General features: G+C 38.8%; 3 protein-coding genes across 26 annotated transcripts in view; all 3 read left to right on the top strand.

Annotated features, from left to right (window-relative positions):
• tnika (TRAF2 and NCK interacting kinase a) overlaps positions 1 to 12,494 on the top strand; it is a 77,226-nt gene extending 64,732 nt beyond the window's left edge. For 12 of the 23 annotated variants that reach the window (XM_077539049.1, XM_077539045.1, XM_077539050.1 and 9 more), the window contains 5 exons: positions 4,709 to 4,858; positions 6,516 to 6,533; positions 7,858 to 8,017; positions 9,491 to 9,630; positions 9,835 to 12,494. In XM_077539049.1, the coding sequence (XP_077395175.1) occupies positions 4,709 to 4,858; positions 6,516 to 6,533; positions 7,858 to 8,017; positions 9,491 to 9,630; positions 9,835 to 9,918 (552 nt within the window). In that variant the 3' untranslated portion in view covers positions 9,919 to 12,494. The remainder of the gene's footprint in view (positions 1 to 4,708; positions 4,859 to 6,515; positions 6,534 to 7,857; positions 8,018 to 9,490; positions 9,631 to 9,834) is intronic. The other 11 variants (XM_077539044.1, XM_077539067.1, XM_077539066.1 and 8 more) reach the window with 1 other exon arrangement.
• Positions 411 to 26,027, top strand: part of eif5a2 (eukaryotic translation initiation factor 5A2) — a 31,531-nt gene continuing 5,914 nt past the window's right edge. Inside the window, exon 1 of the mRNA XM_077539071.1 lies at positions 411 to 414. The gene's annotated coding sequence lies outside the window, so the exon portion shown is untranslated. The remainder of the gene's footprint in view (positions 415 to 26,027) is intronic.
• slc2a2 (solute carrier family 2 member 2) lies at positions 13,419 to 25,866 on the top strand. 2 transcript variants are annotated; one of them, XM_077539069.1, is made up of 13 exons: positions 13,419 to 15,458; positions 15,529 to 15,624; positions 17,333 to 17,541; positions 19,099 to 19,223; positions 19,402 to 19,517; positions 19,597 to 19,759; positions 20,848 to 20,954; positions 21,040 to 21,120; positions 21,216 to 21,320; positions 22,389 to 22,490; positions 22,564 to 22,767; positions 24,093 to 24,313; positions 24,635 to 25,866. In XM_077539069.1, the coding sequence occupies exons 1-12, from the start codon at positions 15,444 to 15,446 to the stop codon at positions 24,297 to 24,299; spliced, it is 1,530 nt and encodes a 509-aa protein (XP_077395195.1). In that variant the 5' UTR covers positions 13,419 to 15,443; the 3' UTR covers positions 24,300 to 24,313; positions 24,635 to 25,866. The 2 variants fall into 2 exon arrangements, with proteins under 2 accessions (XP_077395195.1, XP_077395194.1); XM_077539068.1 differs by having other exon boundaries at positions 13,420 to 15,458; positions 24,093 to 25,866.

Genomic DNA, 26,027 nt, shown 5'->3' with positions numbered 1-26,027 from the left:
GAGGGAAGATGTGCCCACCCCACCTCCAGCCGCGCGAGATTTGCACCGCGGCGGGAGGGGGGAAGCAGAGGAGGAAGCACCAGGGGAGAAGGCGGGACACCAGAACACCGAGCCCGGTGGGGAGAGGCCCCGGTCGTCACGCCAGAGTACAAGTGACACCTAACCCTGTTACTGAGTCCGCCAGCTCGCCGACTGGCGAGCTCTACCCTTACACCGTGAATGTGGCCCCACCCAGTGTATATACAAGTGTGTGCGTGTGGTGCATTAAAATTGGGAGCAGGTGAGTCGGAGCAGAGGGAAAAAATTTCCCCTACTCCGACACACCCGTATCCCCCCCCAAAAAATGAATATGTATATGTGTGGTGCATTAAAAAAAGGGAATGGAGGGACAAAGTGGTGGGGCAGGGACACAAATGGGGGGGACCACAGCGCTGCCAGGCACTGCAGTCCATCCCCTCTGATGGCTCCCCGCCCCAACTCACCCCTCCCCTTGGACGTGAGGTGCATTAAAATTGGAGGGGAGTTGAAGGGTGAAGACGGTGTTTCCACCCTTCCCCACCCCACCAAGAAATGTGTTGTGTGCCCTATGTGTATATTTACAAAGTGTATAGTGCAAGCTAGTGAAGTGAGTAAGAGGAGCGACCAGCGGGGCCTCACCCAACCCGGCGGGTGTAGGTGGCACGCCCGCCCCCCAGCACCCCCACCCCCCGCCGCCCCCCACCTCATCCACCCGGCACCACAATGGGCGGACAGCCAGCGCAGCAGGGCTACCGGACAGCCCACCAGCCACCGGGGCCCGCCCGGGGCACCAGGAGTTATACCGGAGCGGGGCAGGCCCCAAACCCTCGCCCGGCCCCCGGAGCCCGACGCCCGGGCCGGGGAGGGAGCCCCAGGCCCAGGGAGAGGGAGGGGGAGGGGCCGCAGGGCAGACAGGGAAGGGGGGGGGGGGGGCGGGGGAAGCGGGGAGAAGACGACAAGAAGGCGAAAGGGCGGCTGCAGGGCAGGAGGCGGGGGGGGAGAGGAGGAGGGAGGGCGACAAGGGAAAAGGGACCGGGAGGCAGAGGAGGATGGGCGGGAGGAGGCGAGGAGGGAGAGGCGACGGGGGGGAGGAAGGGGGAGGGGAGAGGGAACCACGGGGCACACCGGAGGCCCACCCACCCCGAACCGCGCCGCCGGGCACGGAGCAGCGGACCGCGCCGGGACGGCACCGCCCCGGGCACCAGGGGAAGCACCCCAACACCGCACCCCACAGGGGGCCCAGGGAGCGGCCAAGACGCAACCGCCACCGAGCAGACAACGGGGGGGGGGGGCAGAACCACCCCCGCCCGACCACAGGGGACGGCGTCAAGAAAATTGACTAATTAGCATGCAGTAACACCAAGTGTTGATGCTTAGTGCCCACTAGAAATAGATCTTAAGGAGTTATTGAGTATAGTGTCGTATAGTGTGGTATGCTCGAGCCCACTAGCAGCAACTAGGTTCCTGACTATATAAAAATAAAAACAATCAGATACAAAATACCAAATACAGGAGCAGCGAAAACAGAAGTTGTAACGATGTGGTGGCTCTCGTTAACAGGCAGAATCTTGGCAGGATTAAGTTGCCAAATTGAGATTAAAATATTCTATGTACATAGACCATATTTGTTTAAATCTTGATACTTGATTTTTATTTAAGGCAGAGATTTTTTCCATTGAGATATAATTTATTAGTAAGTTTAACCAGTGGTCGATATTTAGAGATTGTTTATTTTTCCAATTGACAAGGATTATTTTTTTAGCAATAGTAAGGGCTATAAATATAGATTGAGATTGTTTACATGGTCGCTCAGTTATTGTTAAGTCACCTAGTAAACACAGTCTTGGAGATAAAGGAAGCCTACAGTTTAATATATCAGCGAGCTTTTCCAAGATTTTAGTCCAGAAATGCAGCACTGGAGTACATGACCATAAAGCATGAAGATAAGTATCGGCAGTGTTTTGTGAGCACTGGAGACAAATGTCGGAGTCAGAGAGTCCCATTTTTTTCATCATATATTGTGTAATATATGTTCTATGAAGTATCTTATATTGGATAAGTTGCAAATTTGTCTGTTTGGTCATTTTAAATACATTTTCACAGATTTGGGTCCAAAAGTCTGGTTCCGGAACTATAGACAAGTCTTTTTCCCATTTTAAAGTCGGTAAATACGTTTTATTTGTGTATAAAAATAACTTATATATTTTTGATATTTTCTTTATTGTTGTTGGAGAAAGCTTTATAATATCTTTAGCTAAGACAGGCAGTTGGAGCGTATCTTGAAGTGTTGGGATTTGTTTCTTAACCATATTTTTAACTTGCAGATAATGTAAGAAATTTCCCTTTTTTATTTCATATTTCTGGACCAAGTTTGTATATGATATAAACTTATTATCTGAGAAAAGATGATGAAGGTGTGTAATTCCTTTCTGCTCCCATAGGCTTAAATGGAACGACTGATTATTAAGTTGAAAGTCGGGGTTATGCCAAATGGGAGAGAGCCCACAGGGCGCCAATTGGGAGTTTGTAATTTCTAATGCCTTCCACCAGGCAGTCAGGGTGGCGGCTATCATTGGGTTTTTAAAACAATTATGTCGTCTTATTGATTTTGTAATAAAGAGTAAATCTGACAGTCTAAGATTATTACAATCCTTCTGCTCCAATTCCAACCAACAGTTAGTATCTCTGTTGGGTTGTGTCCATAGCACAAGATATTGTAGTTGATTAGCTAGATAATAGTACATAAAGTTTGGTGCCTCTAAACCTCCTTTAGATTTACTTTCCTGAAGAGTAGATAGACTAATTTTGGCTTTTTTTTTATTCCAATAGAATTTTATGATAGCAGAGTCCAGCGATTGGAACCAGTTAGACGTAGGTTCAACGTCAACCTAAATCTAATGTTCATCAGGTTGAACAGCGGCATTGGGACAACTGTAAAAGTGTTCAGAAATATTTTCTGTCACTTGAAAGCGGCAGTTCGTTCTGAAATCTAAAAGACAAACTGAAAAAAAAATGTGCAGTTCATTTTGCATTTATTCAACTCAAAAGTTCATTTGAAACAAATCCACTCTTCACTTCTGTAAACAACTATGTCCGAATGAATGACTCTGTGACCCAGCCCCTTCTATCTGGAATTGGCTAGCAGTTGCCTTCATTTGCGTGTTGGATTAGGGCTGTACGATATGGACAAAATTTCCTTTCATTTTTGCCAGACATCTCTATTCTTTGATCTTTGACTCAGCATGAGACTTCATATCATTTTACTTTTTTTATGGTGCCTTCTGTATTTTGTGTTATTTTATTTCTATGCTTGTACAGATTTTTTTTTTTTTTATTTGCGTGTATACTTATCTACTTATATTTACTCTAATTAATTTTATTTTGTGTTATTTTATTTCACTTGTGTCTACTAAAAGACTAATTTCTATTCCATGCACAGCACTTTGTATGCAGCAATGGCTGTTTTAAAGTGATTTAGAAATAAGGTTGAGTTATGTCGATGATATACAGAAACAACATATGGGTTCAGTGAAAAACTAAGCAGAATATCAATCCAAAAGGATGTGTAAAGTGCTGTTTTTTTTAATTAGAACTTAGTGACAGTCATCAACATGAACAAACTTGGCAATAAAAAAGAGAATTCAACTCACATTGTACTGCAACTGCTTTAGTGATAAATAATTTTATGCTCCATAGTTGTTGTTGTGTATGTGTGACTGCTTGGGTCTGTTAACAGCATACTGTGTATTGCTACAATTCATCCGTGCTGTGTGGCTTGACTAATTAAAATAAAAGTTTGACACTCACTTGTAAACGTAACCAGTGGACTCAGGATTCCCATTGATGTCAACTGTGTCATCCTGGATCGAGGTTTGGCATTTGGTGGCTTCCATTAAAGCGGCACGACGTGCTCACTGCTCAGTCTTTGTCCCAGCGTCAGCCGGCAAATGCGCATTATCTACCCGGAAGTAGATTTGGCTAAGGCACGTCTGCAGAGCGCGCGTCTCCCCAGGCCCCCACCCCACCCCATCCCTCCTGATCCTGATTGTCATTGGCTCGCTTAGTTGTCAATCACAGCCAAACTTGAAAGGAGGTATGTGGTTGGCTGGCACGCCATGCTTGACTTAAAACAGAAGGCGCAAGTTTACGTGACTGATAGGACGAATAGTTGGTGAGTCATCTTGCTAGGGCGGGCACGGCTGACTGACAGGGCGGGCACGGACCCCCAAGGCCCGCCCATGGCGACGGGTCCGCATACAGGAGTATTTAGATACATTGCAGTATGTATTTCAGGAGATTCAATAGTAACTTAGCAGTATTTTGTCAATTAAAGAGTATTTTGGTAACGTTTAGAAAGTATTTGAGTACATCAAGAGGTGTTTCGATAGCAATGAGTGGGCATTTTAGTCTTTACTTTTATTGAGATTTTACATACATCTAGGAGTATTTATGTACATGAACGCTTTGGCCGACAACACTAGTGTCTCTTAATGTTGGTCGTTAAGGTAGTACTTGAAGAGCCAAGTATTTTTATTTCTTTTTTTTTTTTTGTCGTGCCACTTGTGTGAAAGTTACTTTTTGTGGAAAAATCCTGTTTACAGTATGTCTGTACATTTGGAGAACGGTTCTTACGTTACACTTGTTAAAACGTCCGACGCTCAATTTTGCCTTTCCTTTCGAACGTTGGCAGTCATTCGCCGAGCTGCAGCACCGCCCTCAGCTCGTCGACCTGACGGTGGAGGAAGGCCAGAGGTTAAAGGTCATCTACGGCTCGAGCGTGGGCTTCCACGTCATCGACGTCGACTCGGGCAACCCGTACGACATCTACATCCCGTCGCACGTAAGTCATCGGCAAAGTGTTGAACCCGTTCCAACGTTGTCGCTAACCGACTTCTACGTATGCAAGTCGACAGTCTTGTCTATGAAATTCTTAAATAAAATACTATTTCAAATTGTCTTAATGAAAACATTTAAAATCCCGTTTTGATTTTTTTGTTTTATATATTTATTTAAAAAAATGATAAATACTACAGAAGTGTATTGCATTCACTTGAAAAAAAAAACTTTTTCTGACTTAATTTTTTGGGGAGCTTTGTTTTTTTTTTAGTAATTTTTTTTCTGTTTTTCTGAATATTTTTTTCCTGTTTTACTGAATATATTTTTTTCTGTCATAAAAAAATACATCCGAAAAACAGGGGAAAATTATTCAGAAAAACAGAAAAAATAATTCCTCAGAAAAACTGGAGGGGAAATATTATTCAGGAAAATAGAAAAAAACAAAAATCCTAAAAACAGAAAAAAAATATTCCAAAAAAACAGAGCACCAACATCTGTTTTTCAGAGTATTTATTTATTTTTTACTTCTGAACTCCAAGTGACTTGTTTCAGACCACTGACCTGTATATATGACTGAATAGCCGATAGACCATACACGCTAGTTCAAGCCGTTGAAGTCACTGAGCGGCCATCTTGTTACTCCTACCTCACAAGCAGACTACTGTGTAAACTATAAGGTATGCGTACAGATGAGACATATGCAGCTCGTAGGCAGTTAGTATAAGGCCAGAGGCGGGGTTGGTGTATTGTTCTGTTTATTTATTTTTTTTTTTATTTTTTTTTTCTTTGTTAAAAAAAAATAGTGACCACCCCGGCACAAAACCCCCACCCCGCCTCCGGCCTTACACTAACTGCCTACGAGCTGTATATGTCTCATCTGTACATATAGTTTATACAGTAGTCTGCTCGTGACGTGGGACTAACAAGATGGCCACCCTGTGATTTCAACGGCTTGCACTGGCGTGTATGGGCTCTCGGCTATCAAGTCATATATGCAGGTCAGTGGTCTGCAACAAGTCACTTGGAGTTCAGAGGTTAAAAAAAAAAAATAATACTCTGAAAAACAGAAGTTGGTGCTCTGTTTTTTTTGAATATTTTTTTTTCAGTTTTTTTTTTTTTGAATAATTTTTTCCCCCCTGATTTTCGGAGTAATTTTTTTTTTCTGTTTTTCAGATTTTTTTATTTTTTTTATGACAGAAAAAAAAATTCAGCAAAACAGAAAAACAGAAAAAAAAAATACTCAAAAAACAAAGCTCCCCCAAAAAATTAGTCAGAAAAACAGTTTGTTTTTTTTCAAGTGAATGCAATATGCTTCCGTAAAAAATCCCACTTAATTATCCTGTTGATTATAATTATTTCCTTTAATACAAAAAAAATTACAATTTCTATGACGTTTTTGTGATGAAAATTCAGTATTTAATCTATTTTAATCACATGTTCAATTTCAAACCATGTTTATTATTTCACTTTAATTAAAAAAAAAAAAAGTAATTATGAAAACACTACTTAAAATTCCAATTTGTGTTTCATGGCTGCCTGGAATTTCATCCCAAGTGTTTATATTCAACGAGCAGGGACTATAAAATCTCAGCCCAATGCATTATTCACGTCCACCTCCTCTTTCTCCTGCTCCTTCCCTGCCAATTGTGTTTTTCTTACAGTGTGCCAAAGAGACCAAGGTGACACGCTGCCCTCCTCCTCCTTTCCACCTCTTGTGTAGATGTACAGATGTGTTGCTGTGTTTTGTAGATGGATAGTCCAAAAGCGCCCTAGTTGAAACATAGCATTGTGCTAACTTCGTGTCCATGTGCAGTCCACTTGTAGAAGTGCATAGATTACGTACAGTATCAGAAAATAATAACGGATGGGATGAAGCTCATCACATAAAACACAAGCATATAATTCTGGCACTAAGCAAAAAAATGAACCTGATATAAATGGAATTGAATTTACCATAATACAATTTTTAATGTATTTTTTTTATTTTATAAAGTATTTTTATTTTTTATTTTTTTTAATAGCTTTAATCGGCCGTTAATATTGGCCAGCTGTCGGGCCCTAATATATATTTAGCAGTCTACAGTAACTATATAAAATCCCATTATTTGATATACAGATTCCTTTTTTATTTTTTTATGATTGACAAATATTCGTGTATATTAAATCGGCAAACAATTTTCATTATTGTAAAAGAAAATGAAATGAGAAATTTAAAATTCCATTTGCAGTTTATTACCTGATAAATATTTGTACTTATGTGTGTCATCAAATTCAACCACCAAACAATTTCAAATGCCAATTTTAGTTGGCATTTAAGTTTTTTTAAATTAAGTTTTATTTGTATGGTTTTTTTTCCCCCTAAATCAGCAAACAATTCCAGTTTGACTTTCACAACAGACCAATATTTCATTTTCATGTGGAAATGTTCAAGGTATAGTAATATTTTTATATGAGTATAATAAATGTAACAAATGAAGCAATTATTTTATATAAATAAAAAAGTATAAATGATGTGTTGGGTTGAGATGAGTTTTGTCTCCGTATTGTCACTCACTCGTGTGTCGTACTGATTTTGTCCTTTCATGTTTCAATCTACCCTACTAATTCCTTTGTATGTTTTTAAATATATATATATATATATATATATATATATATATATATATATATATATATATATATATATATATATATATATATATATATATATATATATATATATATATACACACACACACACACAATATGTTCATCTGGCAGATTCACGCCTGCTATATATTTTAATTGGGGGGTGATTGGGGGGAAAAAAATGCATTAAATTTGTATTTTGATGTCAAATGTATTACAGGCAGCTTTTACTGCGCGTCGGCAAACACGCTTACAGGGGGGATTAAACCAGAAATATGGCTTTAAATACCCAACTGGGATATTTTAATCGGATCGGGATTACGATTACATTTGACGGCTTTTGACGTCCTCAAATGTGTATGCGTGCGTGTGTGTCAGATTCAGAGCCAGGTGACGCCGCACGCCATCGTGGTGCTGCCCAAGACGGACGGCATGGAGATGCTGCTGTGCTACGAGGACGAGGGCGTCTACGTCAACACCTACGGCAGGATCACCAAAGACGTCGTGCTGCAGTGGGGGGAGATGCCCACCTCCGTTGGTAAGTGCATGTTTTTGTGTGTGGTGTCTTAAAAAAAACAAAGGTAAGGCAACAGAGCTCTAAACTAACTTTTCCAATGGTAGCACTGGTGCGAGGAACATTTTTAGTTGGTCGCACAGCACAGGATTTGGTCGCACCATTTTTTGTGGAGGTACAGCATGACCTTAGGCATACGCAACTCGATATATTTGCAAAATATTTTATTGAAACGCGAGGTTTGCCTGCAACAGCAGTGGCTATCAAAGCAAGTCAATCATTTCATTGTGAATGTTATACAAATGGAGATCAGGGGAAGAAACCTCGCACTTGCAAACTTTAAGTGCTCAGCTGAGATGCCATCCAAACCAATAGCCTTGTTATTTGACAAATTGGAGATAGCGTACAGTACTTCATGACAAAGGATTGTATCTGAGCTGTCAACATCATTCACACAGTAAGTGTTACTCTGTACACAATTAAATAACTTTAAATAATGTTGCCGCCAAAACTCCAAGATAATATCTGTTCCAGTTTTGCCATCAACAGCACATGGTAGAGAGTTTTTTGTTTTCATGGCCCTAACCTCCTTCCAAAATTCATATGTATTGTTACACTGCAGTTTTCTGGCCATAGATTCAGCTCTCATTGCCTGCTCATTCTTTACAATGAAGAGTAGTTCATATTTATATTGTGCATTACTGACCCTCTTGTACTCATAAGTTGGACCACATCTTGGCCTTGCAGCCAATATCCACTCTGGAAGCATCACCTACCTTTGCATAGAATTCTGCCACATGAGAATTCCATCCCGGTTATACTTTCTTTTTAAATGTAGGCTTTTGCAAACATTTACTTGACCTAATCAATGAATCAATTATATCCTCATACATAGAAGAAATAGCTGGTATATGATCAGAGTCTTGCAGTTATTATCTCTTCACACGACTGCTTCTCGAGGCAGGTGTATATTTTTCTAATAAGATGTCTGTACTTATACAATATGAAACAATGTCTTCTTGTGCGAGAGAACTCCAATCCAAATACAGTCTATTTTCATGACAACAGTTTTGCGTTAGAGGCAACAATTGATAATTTATCTCCAATCCAAATGGTAAATGGTCAGTTGTTGATACATCACAAAGAATGTTCATGTCTGTCAGAGAAGCATGTGCATATATAAAGTGCTTTCTCAAAAATATAAAATATACTGAAAATATTTCTTATTCACAACATTTTAAGAAATAATTACACATACCATGAGGGAAATTAGTTTCTATTTTTTTTAAATCTAAAAATATGGGGAAAAAAAACAAACTTAAACACTAACACGGAGAAGAAACAGAAAGGAAAAAAAGTTATTTTTTCCTTAAAAAATTAAAAATAAGATTTATAAAATTTAAAAATCCGAATTTAAAAGGCTTCAATAGCTGATACTTGTTTTTTGTTGAGTAATGTGTTTTGTTTTGTTTTGTTTTTTTCCCTTTTATTCTGCAGCCTACATCCACTCCAATCAAATCATGGGCTGGGGCGAGAAAGCCATCGAGATCCGCTCGGTGGAGACGGGCCACCTGGATGGAGTCTTCATGCACAAGCGGGCCCAGAGACTCAAGTTCCTGTGCGAGCGCAACGACAAAGTACGCGCACACACATTGACAAATTGTGAAGTTGTCACATCAGCTCTATTTGGCGGAAACCTTTTTTTTATATGTGTGCGTTCATAATAAACAATCAGGAAGTCAGGAACATCACGTTGCTAAAGTAACGTGCAGGAAGAAGACGTTTTTGCTGAAGTCACCGGATTCCACATGCCTGTAATTTCCATTTCTGTCGCTTGTCAGGTGTTCTTCGCGTCGGTGCGCTCGGGAGGCAGCAGCCAAGTGTTCTTCATGACCCTCAACAGGAACTCCATGATGAACTGGTGAAGGCCCCGCCCCCCTCGGTCCAGCCTTGCTCTCCCATTGGCTGTTGACCTCTTCCTCCTTTTTTGCACACTTTGCCTCCTCCTCCTCTTCCTCTTCCCGCCGTGCCGCCCGTCATGACTTGAAACAAACACACCGGGGGCAGCCGAGGGACCACTTGATCGTCTCCTCTTCTTCCTCCTCTTCCTCTTCTTCCTCCTCCCGCCAACTCAAAAGATGACGTCCGCGTCCCTTTAAGAAGAAAATCGCACACTTCCAAACCCCCTTGGTGTCTTTCCTCTCCTCTTTGTCGTCCTTCCACTCTTCAAAGGTGCTGCATCAGACTTGAGCTGTCAATCAACAATGAGCGCCTGTGTGAAACTTTACAGCACACGCCTGCCCCCGAATAAATTATGTGCGCGTGCGTACATGGGTGCGAGTTCCAATTCCGAGATTGACATCTCGGAGATGGGGGGGGGAAAAAAGTCAGTGGTGTGCGTCCATGTGCAGGTTTTTGTTTTGAGCAGGAAACAAAAGTGGCTACAATTGTATCCCACCGCCACAGTTCATTATTCTTTGGCGATAGATTGCTGTTTAGGTGAGACAGGAACAGGAACGTCAGGTGCAAGAACCTTGTTAACGTCACCCGAGAAGATGAAAAGCTTTGCTATGATAACTTGTGAGCAACGACGACGTTACCAAAGTCACCTGTGAGGATCAGGAACATTGGCCTGTCAGGAACAGGAACTTTAGGAGAGTTGCTTGTCAGGCACAAGACGTTTGGCATAAGTTACCTAGCCGGAACAAGAACATTGCTAATGTCAACATGTGAAGAACAAGAACAACCTGTCAGGAACAAGAACTTTAAGAAAGATAATTATCAGGAACTAGGGGTGTTAAAAAAAATCGATTCGGCAATATATCGCGATACTACATCGCGCGATTCTCGAATCGATTCAATAATCGGCAGAATCGATGTTTTTTTTTTTTTTTTTTTAGGATTCACACCTTGAGCATGGAAGAATGTTATATGAACGGAACATTAAGCGTTAATATTTTTATTTTAATGCTGTTCAAACATGAAACAGATTACAACCTCTATAAGACTGAAATTTCAGATAAATAAATAATACATTTTCATATAAATCTTACACTCTACAAGCTTACTGATTAGTATTTTCCAAATTTGAATGAAAAAAAATCGCAACAATCGACTTATAAATTCGTATCGGGATTAATCGGTATCGAATCGAATCGTGACCTGTGAATCGTGATACGAATCGAATCGTCAGGTACTAGGCAATTCACACCCCTATCAGGAACAAGAAATTTAGTAAAGGTGCTTATCAAGAACCAGACTTTTGGTAAAAATCACCTTTCAGGAACAAGAGCTTTAGGTAAGACATTTACCAGGAACAACACCTTTTTTTTAAAGTCAACTTGGCAGGAACAAGAACTTTAGGAAAGACACTATCAGGAACAAGCGTTTTTCTAACGTAACTTAGGAGGAACAAGAGTTTTGTGAAAGTTACCAGTTAGGAGTAAGAACTTTCCTGAAGTCCAAGACAAACATTTGTCAGGAACAGGAATTCAGGAACAAGAACTTGGCTAAACTCCCATGTGAAGAACAAAAACGCTCAGGAACAGGAAAAATTTAAAGTCACCTGTCAGAAATACAAAATTTCCTCAAGTGTCAGGAACAAAAACTCCGCTTAAGTAACCTGCAGTAACAAGAACTTACCTATAGTGTCAGGAACAGGAACGTTGTTAAGATTACTTCCCAGAAAAATGATCTTCGTGAAGTCACAAGTCAACAATAAGTTTAGGATCGTCATCAGTCTTGAGCTTTGCTAAAGCCACCAGTCAGCAACAACAACATCGGTAACATCAGACATGACGTTTTAGGTGTCAGGAACCTGAACATTCGGACTGCCACTTGTCAGGAACAAAAATTGAAACAATCCGTACAGCTGCAGAAACAAGAACTTTGGTAAAGTCAACATAATTTCGATGGTCATCCTAATCTGTCGTGAAATAAGAACGTCATGAAAGTCACTTGTCAGGAACAAGCACTCTGCTAAAGTAACCTGCAGGAGCAAGAACCTTTCTAAATTGGCAGGAACAATAACTTGTCTCTTGGGCATTCATGATCGGTGAAGTTTCAAACAAACAAATAAACAAACACCCAAATGATGTGATGTGGGATACATTGTGGGTGGTCTACTTTTTTTTTTTTGTAGTTGCGTTGGATTCGCGTTAACAGGTTTGAAAATCTTTTGTTAATTATCGCTAGTGAAGGCGAGCTAACGAACACCTCAACCATGTCGTCGTGTACTGTACTAAAAAATGGCTGTAGATGCACAACAGGCTAACAGGCTAACGGTTTAGCAATAAAGAGCCCAGCGGTCTTCCCACTGTGCGTGTATGTGTGCGTTGCCCGTTCCGGTCAATACACGGAGAACTCGCGGACAAAACTACTGTAGTGTTTTCATTTTTCTTCTTCCTGCTTTATTTTGAAAAGACTAATCGTCCTGTTTGGGGATTTGTTTTGTTTTGTAAAAGAGACACTGGATGAGAAATAAATGCAAGAGTAGAGCCATGCTGCTGCTGTGTATGTTCTTGAGTGGTTTTGTTGCAACCGCGCAAAAAATCAGCTGTCAGGAACAATTCATTTGATGAAATAACTTCAGGATCAAAACTTTGCGAACGTCACCTCTCGGCAACAATTAATTTAAGTCACCTATCTGGAACAATGACAAAATCATCTGACAGGAACAAGAACCTTGCTTATACGTCACTTGCCAGGAACAAGAAATTCGTGAAAGTCACTTGGCAAAAATAAGTTGGATGAATTAATGTGTCTGGAACAGGGTTATTATAGTTTTGGAATTTTTTATTTTAGTTAGATTTAATTTTGTTTTGAGTATTGTTTTTTAAATTTATTTAGTTTTAATTAGTTTTCAGGGTGGTTCTGTTAGTTTTTATTAGTTTTAGTTAATAAATGCTTCGTTCTAGTTTAGCTTTAGTTAGTTTCAGTATTGTTTTTAGTTCTTTTTTTTTTTTTTTATGCGTATTGCTTGTGCACATTATTTAAAAACCACCATGGGAGCGACGTCATGTGAAGGTGTTTCTATTGGCTGCTGCCAGTTGATGTCACTTCTGTGTGACACTTTCAAACGTCCTTTTTCTGGTTAATATCAAAATAAATCTACTTAAAATCACATTTAATATCATCCCCAAGGGATCATGTATTAAATTTAGGGATGGGCGAGTACCGATACCAGGTATCGGTATCGGGCCGATACCAGCCTTTTTTCAAGTACTCGAGTACTCGTGACACAGACGAGTACAAGCGACCGATGGCAGAGGGGGAAGACGTTAAGTGAGTCCTCCTTGCCTGTAACTGGCGCTAGCTTGCAGCAGTTTTTCCACTAAAACCACCGGTTTGGAAATACTTCAAAATTGTGAATCTTAAACTAAAAGAGCATTTTTGTGTTTTATTTTGAGCGTTAAGACTATTGAAGAGTGACTGTGCTGTTTTGTTTAGTTTTTTTTTTTGTCAAAATTAAAGTAAGTATATTTGTTTAAAAATATCTTAGTGATTTTTTTTAATTGTCAAAATGTACTACTGGTATGGGCACTTGGTATCGGTATCTGTGAGTGCTGAGGGTCTGAGTATCGGTATCGGTCTGAAAAAAAGTGGTATCGAACATCTCTAATTAAATAAACTACCAAAGACTAAAATGAATGACATTTTTGCTATAATTAGTTAGTTTTAGTTTTGTAAACATAAAATGTAGTTTCAGTTAGTTCTCGATTTTAAAAAAAAAAAGCATTTTCGTTTTGATTTTATTTTGTTAACGAAATTGTTTTTTCAAGTTTACTTTTTTTTGTTTTTTTTTTTTAGTTGACTAAAATAACCTTGGTCTGGGAACAAGAACTTTGCTAAAGTTACCTCCCTGTCAGTAACATTAACGAGCGAAAGTCACTTGTCAGGAGCAACAATTTTTCAGGAACAAGAACCTTGCTAACATAACCTGCAGGAACAGCGTCTCATGCTAAATTCACTTTGTCAGGAGCAAGAACTTCAACATCACCTTTCATGACCGAGGACTTTGGAACGAAAATGTTTGAACTAGTACAAAATGATCGAGAATTGAACACTGACTTCGGAAAGGTGTCACTTTTAGTCTCCTTGGGTCTCAACACAGTGTTGTTGATACAGCTGATCATGTTGAATAGGTATGAAACGTGGGTAGGATTAAATAGATAGTCCTAAAAGGGTTCAGGTCTTGGAAGAAAGGAGTTATTTAGTGGTAATGATGGGGGAGGGGGGGCCCAAAGATCAATCCTTGGACCCCTTTGGAACATTTTACTCCAGTCCCAGACTTTACACGGGCTTGCAATGCTTTAGGTTCACAATGCATGAAAGAAATGCTAACGGAATATAAATCCAGCAGGGTTCTGAGGTCTGCAGAGAAGGATGCCAGAGTTCAAAGTAAACATGGTGAATCAGCATTTAGCTGTTACGCTGCACAGAAATGAAACAAGCTGCCGTTGGAAGTGAATTCGGCCGCAAGTATAAATGCTAAAAGCGTAAATATATTTACTTGCCTTTAATGTCAAGTTAATTTTATCTGTAAATTGCACTTGTAATTATGTGAAGCACATTGAGTTGCCGTGTGTATGAAATGTGTTATTTAATTGAAGCTGCATTATCTAAAGCTTTAATCTGCAGGAACAAGACCCTCTCTAAGGTAACCTCTTCGGAGCAATGACGTGTGTGCGTGTGCGTGCTTGTGCGTGTTTGTCCTTTGGGTTCATTACACTCAGCACCATAATCTTTTGCTTCTTTTTTTTTTTATTTGTGTGTTCATTTATCGTTGTCCTGCTTTGATTTGAAATGGCAAATCTTCCTGTTTCTGGATTTTAGTTTTATAAACAAGACTGGAAAAGAAATAAATGAAAGAGAAGAGTCATGCTGCTCAGTCAGTCTTTTTTTTTTTTTTTTCACGCGTCAGACTTTGGTCACCTTGTCTGAGTGTATCATTAACCAGACTGTGATTGTGTTAGCTACTGATGATTATTTATTTATTTTTTTTGCAGGCTTTTAGTTGAGGAAAATGTGCAGCGTTTGCAGGTTTGTAGTCTTGACAGCAGGTTCTGCATCCAAACATTTGTGTTTACTTGCAGTCTCTGTGCCCCAGTTTAAGTTTTGGTTTGAGTTAGCCATCTAATGTGTGTTAGTGCAACTAAAGTCACCTGTCAGGAACAAGAAATTCGTAAAACTTGTCTAAACTAAAATGTTGGCTTATTTTTTATAAAGTACGGGTGTGCTTTCAGCGGTTTACATTTTTACATATAAATCATATAAATAATAATATTATTAGTTATTTCCATGTGTTTTATTGAGGTAAAAAAAAAAAAAGGTTACTTTAGTGTGCTGCCACCGTTGTGTGTCCGTGCGTGTGCGTGTCACTGGACATTGCTCATTGATCATTAGCTCCCCTGCCTGAGCTCTGGTGCTTGACACTCTTGGACTCTTAGCAATGGAGGCGGGAAAGGTAAGTTTTTATTCTGCAATTATGCGTCATTGTGGCGCAAAAAATTGGTTTCAATTTCATCTTCGTGCAGGAGTTGACGGGCACTTTGACGTTGGCCATCTTCACGGCAGTGTTGGGCTCCTTGCAGTATGGATACAGCATGGGAGTCATAAATGCTCCGCAACGGGTGAGTGGCAGGTTATAGCTTGTGCAAAGTGTTTTGGCATACAAGGTCAGTTATGTGGATGACAACCAGATAAAAAAAAGAATCATCCGCACACTCAGTGAGTTTATTCGAGGGAAACAACGTGTTTCGTGATTTGAGGTGACCCTGAAGACGCTGAACGCTAAACGTATTTTTTCCCCTCAAATAAACTCATTGAGTTAAGTTCTGTCAGTGTGTGTGTGTGTGGGGGGGGAATTCTTTTTTCTGGTTGTTATTAGGGATGCACCATAATATCTGTGGCCGATAATTATCGGTAATTGTCGACCAATTTGACCTCAAACAGATAAACCAGATAATAAAGAAATCCAGCAATAGTTATAGACATGCCACGTTGGTCCATCTGTTGTGGTTGTGGCTCATAGAAATAAAATTCAGCTTCATGGAGATTTACATACATTGAAACATTGTGCAAAATTATACGTTTCAATGTATTTAGTTAGACTTCGAGTAGGACTCGAAAGTATATTTGTATTCAAGTTAATTTTGCAAGCAATTATCAGCTTACTTATCGGTTATCGACATCGGCACTTCTAAATTATTGGTTTATCGTTATCGGTAGAAAATAGCATTATCGTGCATCTCTAGTTGTTACACATGAGCACCTGCTGCCCACCAGCACTTGACTACTGGTGGCCGTGCAATGACATTTCTCTATTGTCAGATATGTGGACTTTGGATGCTTTGTCTGTCTTCTATCTTTAGAGATTTCTTTGAAAATGTAAATTGCATTACATATACAATTTAATAGAAAAAACAAACAGATCAACAAATACAATTTATTATTATTGTTATTATTATTATTATTTAAATATTTTTAAACTTATTTATTTATTTTATTTATATATTTATTTTATTTTAACCTCCTTCTTATGTTTTTGTCTTTGTGATTTTTGGTACTATCCATAAAATTAAAGCCAAAACCCAAAACAATACTGAAAAAAAATCATTAAATAAATAAATTAAATAAATGATCCATCCATTTTCGGAACCGCTTGCTCCTCACAAGGGTCGCGGGGGGTGCTGGAGCCTATCCCAGCTGGCTACGGGCAGTAGGCGGGGTACACCCTGAACTGGTCGCCAGTAAATAAATAATCATATACTGTATATGTGTATTTATGTGTACATATTAAATATATACATGTATTAATAATAATTTTATTATTATGATTATTTTTAAGAACTTATTTTATTTTAACCTCCTTCATATGTTACTTTTTGTCTTAACTGAGCCATAAAATTAAAGACAAAAGACAAAATAATACTTCAAAAAATAATTCATTAAATAAATAAATTAAATAAATAATCATATACTGTATATGTGCATATATGTGTATATATATATATATATATATATATATATATATATATATATATATATATATATATATATATATATATATATGTGCATATATGTATACGTATATATATATATATATATATATATATATATATATATATATATATATATATATATATATATGTATATGTATATGTATATGTATATATATATATATATATATATATATATATATATATATGTATAAATGTATTATTATTGACCTATAATTTTAATTCATTTGCAAAGGGGAAGTCAACCAAATTTCCAAAATATAATTTTACAAAAATATAATTTCGTTTGTTGAGTGATTTATTTATTTTTGCCTGCTAGGTGATCGAGAGACACTATGGGCGCTCGTTGGGGGTGTGGCCTGAGGAAGCCGATCCGATGTCTGCAAACGGCAGCCTTGCGGCAGACGTTGCGCAGAGGCAAGTCCCTCCCTCCGTGGTCATGTATTGGTCCCTGTCGGTGGCCATCTTCTCCGTCGGCGGCATGATCTCCTCCTTCATGGTGGGCTTCGTGGGAGACCTGAGAGGCAGGTGAGAAGGCAACGGAGGTAGTCCACTGTCAGGAACAAGAATTATTCAAAAGTCACATGTCGGGAATATGAACTTTGCTCAAGTAACATTGTTAAAGGGATAACTTAATGAGCCATTTTCAGCAGTAAAAAGTTAATATTTTGTCTATAATTAATGTGGTAACTTGAAAACGACATTATTTTTCATGTATAATTAGTACCTTTAAAAAGTAATTTTTCTACTTGCTGTCGACTGATGATGGCATCACCTGTGCTGAGGAAGTGGACAATGGCCAATCACGGCTCACCTGTTTGGTCAGCAAACTGAGCCATGATTGGTCGTTACCTACTTCCTCAGCATAGGTGATGTCATCATCAGTCGACAACAAGTAGAAAAATTACTTTATAAAGGTATTAATTGTACATGAAAAATAATGAAGTTATCAAATTCATCCATCCATCCATCCATCCATTTTCTTGACTGCTTATTCCTCACAAGGGTCGCGGGGGCTGCTGGCGCCTATCTCAGCTGGCTCTGGGCAGTAGGCGGGGGACACCCTGGACTGGTTGCCAACCAATCGCAGGGCACACAGAGACGAACAACCATACACACTCACACGCACACCTAGGGACAATTCGGAGCGCCCAATTAACCTGCCATGCATGTCTTTTTGGAATGTGGGAGGAGACCGGAGTACCCGGAGAAGACCCACGCGGGCACGGGGAGAACATGCAAACTCCACCCAGGAGGGTCCGAGCCTGGACTCGAACCGGAGACCTCAGAACTGGGAAGCGGACGTGCTAACCACTCGACTACCGTGCCGCCCTTATCAAATTCATTCTGGACAAAATAATTTTTTACTGCTGAAAATTGTTCAATGATTCAAGTATCCCTCTAAATTCAAGTATCCCTTTAAAGGGATACTTGACTCATTGAACAATTTTCAGCAGTCAAAAGTGAATATTTTGTCCAGAATGAATTTGATAACTTCATTATTTTTCATGTACAATGAATATCTTTAAAAAGTAAATTTTTCTACTTGCTGTCGACTGATGATGACATCACCTGTGCTGAGCAAGCAGGTAACGGACAATCACGGCTCACCTGTTTTCTGGGTTTGGTCAGTAAATTGAGCCATGATTGGTCGTTACCTACTTCCTCAGCACAGGTGAGGTCATCATCAGTCAACAGCAAGTAGAAAATTTACCTTTTAAAGGTCTTAATTGTACATGAAAAATAATGAAGTTACCACATTAATTATTAGTTACATTATTAACAGTTCATGGTTCATTGTAACAATTAATAAAAGACACCGTTGCGTGTTAAACTACAGTTAGAAATAGGTGTGTTATCATTTTCTGCATAAAAGTTGAAATGTATGCTGAAGGAAAATATCGAATAAACGGTCAATTTAGTCGACTATTGATCTTTTTTTTTCCCGTTGACTAAAATAGGTTTAAAACTAGAACACAATCAGATGACTAAATTATGACTAAAACGTGAATTAATTTGAGTCAAAAGACGATAAGTCAAACTAGATAACAATTTGTGTCAAACTTAACACTGGCGTGCACGCAGGGTGAAGGGCATGCTGGCGATCAACGTGATGGCGGTGGCTGGCAGCCTCCTGATGGGCCTTTGCAAGATGTGGCAGCCTCACATCATGGTGATCGCGGGCCGCGCCATCATGGGCTTCTACTGCGGTGAGCTGGCCTCCAATCACCTCATGACAAATTCACACATTTTTTAGTCTTGTAAAAGATTGTGATTTTTTTTCTTGCTGTTTTTCCCACTCTCATAAAAGTAGACCTTTTATCCTCATTAAACTGTGACGTAATTACTCTCGATTGAAAAGTCGAACCCATGCGCGTGTGTTTTCAGGTTTGTCATCGGGCCTGGTGCCCATGTACATCGGCGAGATCTCGCCCAAAGCTTACCGAGGGGCCATGGGGGCTTTACACCAGCTGACGGCTGTCATTGGCATCCTCATCAGCCAGGTAGGCAGCGAGGGGGCGGGGGTCGGTGGGCAGGGCCAGGCATGCACCATGTGTCCTTGGTCTAACGTGTCGTCGGCAGGTCATCGGCTTGGACTTCATCCTGGGAAACGACCGCATGTGGCCCCTGCTGCTGGGCCTGTCGGGGGCCCCCGCCGTGTTGCAGTCCTTCCTGCTGCCACTGTGCCCCGAAAGCCCGCGCTACCTATACATCCATCTGGGGAAGGAACAAGAGGCACAGACGAGTACGTGTGCAGTAGATTTATGTCATTAATGAAATTAATTATTCACCCTTTTGACTCACAAGAGCTTTTAAGCAATTAAATGCCTTACTTAAGTAAAATAAATACAATGCCTAAATTTATTCACAAAAAATTGAAAGCAAACAAATGTCTCACCTCACATAGATACCTCAAGTCCAATAAATGACTTACAGGTTTTCAGCTGCATTTTGAAGAAATAAATGCCTCATCTCATATAGACACAAAACAACAGCAGCTTGTAACAAATAAATGCCTTACCCCAGAGACATCTCAATTCAAATACATCCCCCCCCCCCCCCCCAAACAAGTTATGAACAAAAAGACGGGGTTTGCACAAATAAATGCCTAATTCCCCAACAGGTTTTAGCAAATAAATTATTTTTCATGTACAATCAGTACCTTTAAAAACACATTTTGCAACTTGCTGTCGACTGAAAATGACATCACAAGGGCTCAGGTAACAGCTCAGCTTGTGAATGTCACATGACCAAACCTAGAAAACAGGTCAAAACATCCCTTTAATTTTTATTTCAATTTCATAGTTAATTTTAAAATTTTAAAAAAGGTTCAAAAGTATAAATTTAAACAACTCAAAATTAGTATTATTTATTTATTTTTATACGGTTATGCTGATTTTGTAATTGTAGCGTGTAATAATTGAAATTGTAATTGAATTTCTTTAATTGCACAGCCCTACCTCAAATATACAAAGATATCTCGTAAATGCCTCCTTTTCCCACTAACAGCATTTAAACAATAAATCGGGTTTTGCATCACCTGGCTCATATACTTTATGCCCTATCGCAAATAAAATCGTCATTTTCCCTCAAAAAGTTTTGAATAAATAAACACCTCACCTCAGATCAGATGCCTCAGCTCAAATAAACGCCTCATTTTCCTCCCAACAGATTTTGAATAAACACCTCATCTCAAACTGATGCCTCCATTGATATCAATCCCCCTCATAAAAAACAGACAAATTAAACGCCTCGTCTCAAACAAATTCCTCCTTCTTCCCAAAACTGATTTTGAACAAATGATAACAATAAGTTTGCTGTGTTGTGCGGCAGGTCTGTATCGCCTGAAGGGGGCGTACGACGCGTCGGCCGATCTGGACGAGATGAGGAGGGAAAAGGAGGAGGCGGACAAGATGCCTCGGGTCTCCATCTCGTCTCTGGTTGGTGTCCCACGCTCAAAAATGTTTTACACGTGCACTTTTCCCGCATAGCTGGACATGAATGTCGTGTCTCTTCTGTCTCAAGATCTGCTCGTCGGCGTACAGGCGGCAGCTGATTGTCGCCCTCATGATGCCCTTGTCCCAGCAGCTGTCAGGCATCAACGCGGTGCGTCGCACTCAACTTGGTTGCGATTGGCTTCGTCCTGATCACGTAGGAAAGTTTTCAACGTGTCAATAACTGTCCATTTTCTCTTGTTGAAGATTTTTTACTACTCCACGGCAATCTTCAGTGAGGCCGGCATCAGTCAGCCCGTCTATGCCACCATCGGCGTCGGCATCGTCAACACAGTCTTCACTCTGTTGTCAGTGAGTCACTTTTTGTTTATCTTAACACCTTTTTTTATTTTTTTATTTTTTTGTATTTATTTTTTTTATTTTTATGTTTTTGGGATGTCTGCATTTAGTTTCACTCTAAAAACATAAAAATGTAAAAAAACTGGACATAAGTGTTTTCCTACATAGCAGCGACGAAGCTGTAATTGCAAAATATGCATCAACAAAGGATTGAGCAAAGGCTAACACAAAACCACTTGATAACATGAAATCTACTGAATATTACAAAAATGTACTAACTTGATTACACAAATTAATCGATAGTAACATGAAAATGACTTAATAAAAAATACTCCAGCAAATATAAATGACTCAATATCAACAAAAACACAAAAATGAGTCAATTAAAAAAAAAAAAAAAAAAAAACTGACACAAATACTACTCTATAGCAAAAAAAATACTCAATAATAATGCAAATGCTACTTGATAAGCTAAGTGATTATCAACACAAACACTGGTACTTCTACACAAAAAATACTCAATAATATCAACACAAAAAGTTGTCGATACAAGAAAACTACAAAATTACTCTTACACAAAAACTACTCAATAATAATGTGGAAAAAAAAACTGTGACGTTTAAAAAAAATAAACTAGTGAAATTTACTCCAAAACCTTCTTTTTAAAATTTACTTTCTTAGTGGGGGTGGGAAAATAAAAAAAATAAAAAAACTTCCTTAGGATTTTTCAAGTAAATATCACACACGTTTTTTTTAAGTGTACTTAATAACAACACACATACTACTCGACGAAAGAAAAAATATTCAATAAATAATTCAAATACTACTCAATTAACTGTTTTTTGATAGTAGTATAAAAACAATTTCACGATAACACAAAAATTACTCCAGTAAATACTATTAATGCAAATACTAGTCATAATGTGATTTCTTACGACGTGATCTTTATGGCATGTTGTGTCGAAATTTGTAGTCATAATGAATTTCATCCATTTTGTATTACGTAACATAACAAAATGTGGACAAAGATGTGAATACTTTGCAGATGCACTGCAAAGAAAAAGTACTTTGTCGTTCCAGGTATTGTTGGTGGACCGTGCCGGCAGGCGCACGCTGACGCTAGCCGGCCTGGGCGGCATGTGCGTCTGCACCGTCGCCATGACGATCGGCCTCAAGTTGCAGGTTAGTCCAATCCCGCCCTCGGAATGAAATTAGAAATTAGAATAGCACCAGGTTTGCCGTCTTTCTTTTACAGAGCTCGTACAGCTGGATGAGCTACGTTAGCATGGCGGCCACCTTCATTTTTGTGGCCTTCTTTGAGATCGGGCCCGGTCCCATCGCGTGGTTCATCGTTGCCGAGCTGTTTAGCCAGGGCCCTCGGCCGGCGGCCATCGCACTCGCCGGCTGCTGCAACTGGAGCAGCAACTTCATCGTAGGCATGACATTTCCCTACATACAGGTACTAAACATCTCCATCTTGTTGTTTTTTTGTTTTGTTTTTCTTTCGGAGTAGCCTAGATCGGAATCTGGCTTATTGGCCAAGCATGGAAAAACACACAGTCTGACTGAGATGCATGAAAAATAACAATAAGAGGGAGACAGAACGGGAAGCCTGGTGGCTCGCTAGTTAGCGTCCCAAGTTTCTTAGTTGGAAAAAAAGGAGACAGAGGAAGAGAGGAGGAGATAAATGCTTTTCATCGATTCGCAAAGTGGTGCCTGGTGGTAGAAGCCATCATCTAGCATTTTTTTTTTTTTTTTTTTTTAAACTTGCTAGCAAAAACATGACCGTTGTCAACTCACTTCAGAATGAGCGGCAATGTGGGAACAATTGTTTTAAAAGAGGGTGTTAAATGCCGCTCCCGTTGAAGTTTACGAAAAATAACTAAACTTTAAAATGATGAAAATTACACCTTGTGGAACTCAAATAACTGCCTAAAGGTATTGCTCGCTTAGCGCTAACATACAATAGCTAACGCCATTGCCACGCTAACAATTGACATCGCTAGTTAAGGCTTTAGAACCCTTTCATCATCATCATTCATCATCATCACAACGGATATTTGATCACAAACGGTAGAGGACTGTGTAATATTGCCCCCGCTGGCCAAAGTCGCACGCTATAAGGAGCGGCACAATAAATTAAATTGCCGCATTGATGATTTGTCATTTGCGATACGAATCTTTTGAGTTGCAAGCGTTTTCGTGGAATGAATTCAACTTGTATGTACGTAATGATATGCTACTGTTAGCTTGTTAATAGTCAAAGCTATTCGGCTATCCACGTAATCGTTTGTGTCTCTCAAAATTGAACAGATGTCTGCAAAATATTGGTATGCCGTTGTGAGTTTATTGACCAAAACTGTAAGGCTACGTTCTAAACCAAAAGCCGACTGGCAAAGAACATGGGTTAATAATGTTTTTCTATGTTGCGTTTTCAATTATGTTGGATGGATGGATGGATGGATACAGACGCTAGCTAGCTATAGATAGATAGATAGATAGGCCCTAGCTAGCTAAATAGACAGATGCTCGATAGACAGATGCTCGATAGACAGATGCTTGATAGATAGATAGACAGATAGATAGATAGATAGATCGAGACAGACGCTAGCTAGCTAACGATGTCTAGCTAGCGATAGATAGATAGATAGATAGATAGATAGATAGATAGATAGATAGATAGATAGAAACTTTATTGTCATTACCATGATAACGGCAGTTACATAAACAACAAAACAGGCGGTGCGGAACGTACTAATTGTGCGCCGCCGTTTTGACTTTCAGAAGTGGTTGGGCGCGTACGTCTTCATCGTGTTCGCCGCGCTGCTTTTCTTCTTCACCGCGTTCACGTACCTGCGAGTGCCCGAGACCAAGGGCAAGAGCTTCGAGGAGATCGCCGACCTTTTCCGAAAAGGTGGGAAGAAGGCACCGTCCGACGCCAAGAGCGACGACGTGGAATTGCAGCGGCTCAAAACATCGACGCACGCGTGAGGCACCGTCACCAAGTTAGTACAGTAATTTGTTTTTCACGCCTTGCTACAGTTGAGAGATGTCGGAAGGAAGAAAAAGCCTCATTCATTTCAGTTGTTGTTTATTTTCTTGATAATGTTTGGGAATGTGGATAAATGTGTGGTTCCCAATATTGTCCTGAATTTTGTGAATATTTCCAAGTTGGAAAGGTTTGAATCGGTTGACAAATGTGGAATGAGTGTTGAAAAATGCCGGTAATAATAATAGTTGTAAATGTGACGAATTTTCATTTCACAATAACATGTCATATGGTATTACTGTACTGTATTTGTTTTGTACGCTTGCTGTCTCTCCAGCGCCCCCTTGAGGATAACATTTGATGATTGAGAAGCAGCTCAACAATTGACCTCCAGCTTGTCAGTATTAATACGAATAACAATATTAATAATAATAATAATAATAATAATAATAATAATAATAATAATAATAATAATAATAATAACAATAATAACAATAATAATATTGTCTTTGGTTTCAAAAGGAGTTAGTTCAAAAGTGTGTGTTGGGAAGTAAAATTATAATCATTTGTTGATGTCGGATTTTCTTCACATAAAGTATTACACATTTATTATTATTATTATTATTATTATTATTATTATTATTATTATTATTATTGTTATTATTATTGTTATTATCAGTGTGACTTGTTCTTGAAAATTTCCAACTTTAATTTTGCAGTAATTTTACATGATTCCTGTATTCTTTTGACTTTGTTTCATATAGCAACTTTGTTTGTTTGTTGGTCTTAATAATTTGAGTGTTTTTTTTTTTGGTCTTAATAATTTCTCGTTTTGCTACATTGTTCTCATTTTCCTCACAAAATCACCACTTTATATTGACAATAATTTGACTCGACTGTCAATTTTCTTTATTACCTTGTAATGCCCAATTGGTATTTTTCGCCCTCATAACTGACTTTTAACTCACAAAATGACGTTATTCTAATGAAACTTTGACCTTTCCTCATAATTTTACCATTATATTAATTATACTTCTCATAATGTTATGATTTTGTTCATCGTAACTTTCTTTTTTCTCTCTCAAAATTATGTCTTTATTCTTGGGAACATTTTTGACTTAATTCGCATGAGATGGCTAGCCTTGTCCTCCAGATTGTGACTTTGTTCTTGTAGTTTGACTTTATTCTTGTATTAATACAGTTTTGGGAATTACTTCCTTTCCTCCTTATTCTCATTGTATAAATAATCTCGAGCAAATGTATCATAAGGTAAAGGTACCATACTTGTAGACTCCTATTGTTGTGTATGGAATATTTACATGACTTATTTCCTTCAGTATTGTGAATGTTTTTGAGTGTTGTATTGTATCGATGTCAAACATTTTGTGCCAAATACCCCCCTATTATTAACTGCTGTTAATTATGACATTACTACCTCATTGTGATATTATTTTGGGCACAATTACATCTCATTCTCAAATTTCCTTGTCTTGTGTTGTTTATTCCACACAAATGTTTTACCAATGAATACAAATTAAAAAGAGAATAAATAAATACGTGCCAAATGTGCATTTTTTTTCCTAAAAAAAGTTTTAATTATGATTCTTTTTCATTTCTATAATTTGTGTTTATTAATATTCAACAAATTATTTATGAAATGGAAAAAAAACCCAATTTTATTTAAAATATTTAGCTAGAAAGGGTCCAATGTAATCAATTAAACAATTATT

Source organism: Festucalex cinctus, chromosome 12 (assembly GCF_051991245.1).
Source record: "Festucalex cinctus isolate MCC-2025b chromosome 12, RoL_Fcin_1.0, whole genome shotgun sequence".
NCBI classification, from domain to species: Eukaryota; Metazoa; Chordata; class Actinopteri; order Syngnathiformes; family Syngnathidae; genus Festucalex; species Festucalex cinctus.
Note: the sequence above shows the minus strand (reverse complement) of the source record. Positions and strands in the feature narration are given on the sequence as shown.

What these genes read in the sequence shown, in the direction of transcription:
- slc2a2 (XM_077539069.1), top strand. An exon ending in TTGGCATCCTCATCAGCCAG is followed by an intron (nt 19,518 to 19,596) that starts GTAGGCAGCGAG and finishes TGTCGTCGGCAG; the next exon opens with GTCATCGGCTTGGACTTCAT. An exon ending in CGATCGGCCTCAAGTTGCAG is followed by an intron (nt 22,491 to 22,563) that starts GTTAGTCCAATC and finishes TTTCTTTTACAG; the next exon opens with AGCTCGTACAGCTGGATGAG.